The 4,861-nt window shown below is 41.8% G+C and overlaps 1 protein-coding gene across 1 annotated transcript; it reads left to right on the top strand.

Moving 5' to 3' along the window:
- Window positions 1–253: 253 nt before the first annotated feature.
- LOC109409531 (uncharacterized) lies at window positions 254–4,571 on the top strand. The gene is made up of 4 exons (XM_029877542.2): window positions 254–519; window positions 584–1,120; window positions 3,005–3,159; window positions 4,104–4,571. Exons 1-4 carry the CDS (start codon window positions 435–437, stop codon window positions 4,569–4,571), a joined length of 1,245 nt encoding a protein of 414 aa, XP_029733402.1. The 5' UTR covers window positions 254–434.
- Window positions 4,572–4,861: the final 290 nt, after the last annotated feature.

Raw genomic sequence — 4,861 nt, 5'->3', positions numbered from 1 at the left:
GTACGCATTGGCTCTGACGGCAGCAAAAATGCACTCACTCCAATGGGAAATCCCATTTGTATCTGTCATCGTGTGCGTGAAGAAGTATAAACAAACGTGTTTTGTCTCGTTTTTTCTCACGTTTGCCATACGACTCCCGCCAGGCGGCAGCACTGCGGCGCTGTCATGGCCTATGTGTTTAGCCAGGATCAACGGGATCAACGCTTCTTGACGTAGAACTATCGTCAGCCAAAATTTCTTAGGGCATCTCCAGCAGAATTATAGTTGTAGATGCATTTTTTATGACAGTTATAAATTTTTGCTGGTCAAAAATTTGTAACTCACCGTCGACTCTTCAGCAGCAGTTCTAAATGATATTATATATATAGAATTGCGTTTGTGTGCGTGCTTCAGATTGTCAATCAGTTCGTGTAAACAAACCAGACGCTGCGAAAATGTCCGACGATTGGTATGAAAGTGTAACGGCAGAGTTCGAAGATCCCGGGATAGAAATGGACTTGTTTCTAGAGATAATTGAAGGTAAGTTTATCAATTCCAAAAATATACTGTCCCATTGAAGACCACTTGATTCCATTTTTTGCAGACAACTCTGGAAAGGCTGCGAATCAGCGTCGAGGATCACTTCCTGGGCGTCGTAATATTGCGCGAAACTTTGTTCTAGGGCATGAAATGCTCATGGACCACTATTTCTCCCCGCAATCCGTCTATCCAGAAAATTTATTCGAAAGAAGGTTCCGGATGCCAAAACGTATGTTTTTGCGCATCTTGGAGGACATCACAGCCGCCAACGACTATTTTAAGCTGAAGTGCAATGCTGCTGGAAAGCCTGGGCTGTCCGGTATCCAAAAGTGCGCAGCAGCCATCCGTCAACTAGCCTACGGAACTGCTTCCGATGCTACTGACGAATATATTCAAATCGGTGAATCGACAGCCAACGAGGCTATGAAGGAGTTTTGCCGCACGCTACTCAAACTATACCGTGAGATTTTTTTGCGTCCACCGAACCAAAGCCAGAAGGCTGCATTAGAAGAAGAAAACGCAAGCCGAGGGTTCCCTGGAATGATTGGCAGCATCGACTGCATGCATTGGGAGTGGAAGAACTGCCCAGTTGCCCTAAAAGGTACGCTGCTGAAAGCTAGAATGTTCTATTGTATACATATGTTTTTGATTAATACTATTTTAATCAAGGTAAGTAAGTAAAACACCTTGGTTTTAATGTCGCACAAACTTAAAATAGTCTATTTTACGAAACGACAACAGTGTTGATATTGATATTAACACTCACGGGCTTGGGCGCAACCTCCTGTCAAATTTTCATTCATGAAATGAGCGATCAGCTGATCCGAAACGTCTCGTAAAATGGCTCATTGCAAAGGGGCTGTTCATAAACCACGTAGACTCTTGGAGGAGGGGGTCTGGCCAAATCCTACGCTCCATATAAAGTTTCAAATTTTCGTATGAACGAGGGGGTAGGTGGGGTCTGAGACTGCCAAATTCTAGTCTACGTAGATTATGAACAGCCCCAAAAGAATTCACATAGCCGATTATGCGCCTCCTTCTAAATGGAACTATCTATCCCGGCAAACGTCGTATCGCCTGCCTACTGTGTTTTATAGAAGTCTTCCGCTACTTCATTAGTATGGGAGCCAGCCCTGTCGTCATAAGTCGGTATCCACGACCACCCCCTCAGGAGACAAATTTTAATAAAACGTTGTTTTGGGTGTTAACTGTTAACGCCCTGACCGTACCAGTTTGAGTGTACATGAGATTTGACATAAGTCGGTACCCACGACCACCCCCTCAGGAGACAAATTTTAATAAAACGTTGTTTTGGGTGTTAACTGTTAACGCCCTGACCGTACCAGTTCTAGTGTACATGGGATTTGACGTAAGTCGGTATCCACGACCACCCCCTCAGGAGACAAATTTTAATAAAACGTTGTTTTGGGTGTTAACTGTTAACGCCCTGACCGTACCAGTTTGAGTGTACATGGGATTTGTCATAAATCGGTACCCACGACCACCCCCTCAGGAGACAAATTTTAATAAAACGTTGTTTTGGGTGTTAACTGTTAACGCCCTGACCGTACCAGTTCTAGTGTACATGGGATTTGACGTAAGTCGGTACCCACGACCACCCCCTCAGGAGACAAATTTTAATAAAACGTTGTTTTGGGTGTTAACTGTTAACGCCCTGACCGTACCAGTTCTAGTGTACATGGGATTTGACGTAAGTCGGTATCCACGACCACCCCCTCAGGAGACAAATTTTAATAAAACGTTGTTTTGGGTGTTAACTGTTAACGCCCTGACCGTACCAGTTCTAGTGTACATGGGATTTGACGTAAGTCGGTACCCACGACCACCCCCTCAGGAGACAAATTTTAATAAAACGTTGTTTTGGGTGTTAACTGTTAACGCCCTGACCGTACCAGTTCTAGTGTACATGGGATTTGACGTAAGTCGGTACCCACGACCACCCCCTCAGGAGACAAATTTTAATAAAACGTTGTTTTGGGTGTTAACTGTTAACGCCCTGACCGTACCAGTTCTAGTGTACATGGGATTTGACGTAAGTCGGTACCCACGACCACCCCCTCAGGAGACAAATTTTAATAAAACGTTGTTTTGGGTGTTAACTGTTAACGCCCTGACCGTACCAGTTCTAGTGTACACGGGATTTGACGTAAGTCGGTACCCACGACCACCCCTCTCGAGGCAAATTTTAATGAAACGCTAATTTTGGAGTATTTAGGGTAATCAATATTGACAAAAGAAATTGTGGGAGCCCACCTTTTCAGAGATCGGAGGAATCTCACACTATGCTTAGAACCTTCCCCGGCCCCAAGGAAGAATGTGGCACCGTGTATAACGAATTCTGACTGTACATGAAAAACATGAAACGCTCCCGAAGACGGCCCTGACCCATTCTGTTTTACGCAATAAAGTTTATGTTTAATTTTTGTTTATTGTTTATTTAATGTTTATTTTATATTTATTTCAGGCCAATACCAGGGCAAAGAAGGCAAAGCAACGGTTGTACTAGAGGCAGTGGCGAGCTATAATTGTCGGATATGGTATTGTAATTTCGGAGCTGCGGGAAGTTGCAACGACATTAACATACTAGACAATTCACCACTATTAGATGAAATAATACATGTAAGTAGGGGAAATTACCTATTCTCGGCCGTTTTGTTCATTTCGTCTTTGGGGGTTTTTTGAAACCTATTGAACTCAGAGTTGGTCTCAAATCCTTCCCAACTAAGCTGAATTATATGGCCAAGTTTCAGGCAATTTGGCTGACAAAAACCCCCCATGACGAAGAGAACAAACCTGCCGATAATACCCATTGTCACCCTATATTGATCTACCTGAGTGAAGTCAAATCAAGCCAGGAATTTGAACCTTGAATTTCATCGATGTGGGTTACGATAGGAAATTATATGGAAATTGGTCGACTGCGCCCGATTAATTCGACGGATTAATCGACTGTCGACAGTGGTACTGATCAGGTCAACCTTCTAAACTACTTTCTTGTTTCTTCTGACGTAACATCTTTTCTGGGACGGAGTCTGCTTCTCAGCTTATCATGCTTGCCGTTGTGATCTTTGCACGACTCTAACTGAAAGTTTTGAACTTTGGATTATCGATATGAATATGTTAATAGAACGATACTACAATTTTTCTATTGCCTTTCAACTGTCGTCAAGATATTATGCTGCCCCTCTTGGCATGTCAGTCCCATGTTGTTTTTCAAAGTTTTTTTGAACTAGAACTCCCATTATTAAAAAAAATGTATTTACTTGATGCGTATCCTTTTCATGACATATTGAGCTGTGAAATGAGGCGGAAAAAATATCAAATTTGTTTTAAATGACCTCGTGAGTGACAAAAATATGATTCACATAAGAAACGACATGGGACTGACATGCCAAGAGGGGCAGTATGGGTGACCACCAGTGCACATATTCGGCTGCGCGAAGTTAGACATAAATCCGTTAGGCATAATGCTTTTGGCCTGTTCTCATCCCAATGATGATTTAATAAGTTATTTGGTAATGCACAAATGTGTCCTAATACAGTTCATTTATGTTTATTTACAGAACGGTATGTTGGACCTGACGTACGAAGTGAACGGTAAAACGCGTGAAAGGGGATATCTTCTAGGAGATGGAATTTATCCCGACTGGTCTTGTTTCGTCAAAACAATATCGCATCCATCTAACGCGAAGGAGCAGCATTTTGCAACAGTTCAGGAATCTGTAAGAAAAGACGTGGAACGGTGTTTCAGTCTTCTGACCAATACCTGGCAAATTACAAAGCAGCCGTGTCGTTTGTGGGATTTGCAAACCATGATACTCGTGATGGAAGCTTGTATTATTTTGCACAATATGCGCATTGAATACAACGAACACGAAGAGGTGGTTTTTCGTCCAAATTCAAATGAGCGTGAGCCGAAGACCTTCACACAGTATTGTGAAATTCGTGCAAACATTAAATGTGCCACAGAAAACGCAGCTCTGAGAAAGGATCTGATAGACCACCTATGGCATGTACGTGGTGAACAATAAGCAGTGCAGGTTAAAATAGAAGAAGAGAGAAATATAGAGTATATTGTCACAATAAGATAAGAAAAATAAACAGCTATCCATTTCTGAACGTATTTTATTTAAAACAATCACGAAAGCATTTGATGCTTATGTTTATAAAAAAAAAACATTAAAAAAATTGAACAACGCTGCTGCATGACATTATTCTATCGACATTGTGATCCTTATCATATTGATCGATCTAAATTTACAAGTTTGGATATTCGATTAAAATTGAAGGAAACTAGCAAGATATAGACCTAGAATAATTC

This window comes from Aedes albopictus, chromosome 3, assembly GCF_035046485.1.
Source record: "Aedes albopictus strain Foshan chromosome 3, AalbF5, whole genome shotgun sequence".
Taxonomy (NCBI): Eukaryota; Metazoa; Arthropoda; class Insecta; order Diptera; family Culicidae; genus Aedes; species Aedes albopictus.
This window is presented reverse-complemented; position numbering and strand designations above follow the sequence as displayed.

What these genes read in the sequence shown, in the direction of transcription:
- LOC109409531 (XM_029877542.2), top strand. Translation starts at nt 435, where the DNA reads ATGTCCGACGATTGGTATGAAAGTGTAACGGCAGAGTTCGAAGATCCC. An exon ending in GTTTCTAGAGATAATTGAAG is followed by an intron (nt 520 to 583) that starts GTAAGTTTATCA and finishes CATTTTTTGCAG; the next exon opens with ACAACTCTGGAAAGGCTGCG. An exon ending in TATTAGATGAAATAATACAT is followed by an intron (nt 3,160 to 4,103) that starts GTAAGTAGGGGA and finishes GTTTATTTACAG; the next exon opens with AACGGTATGTTGGACCTGAC.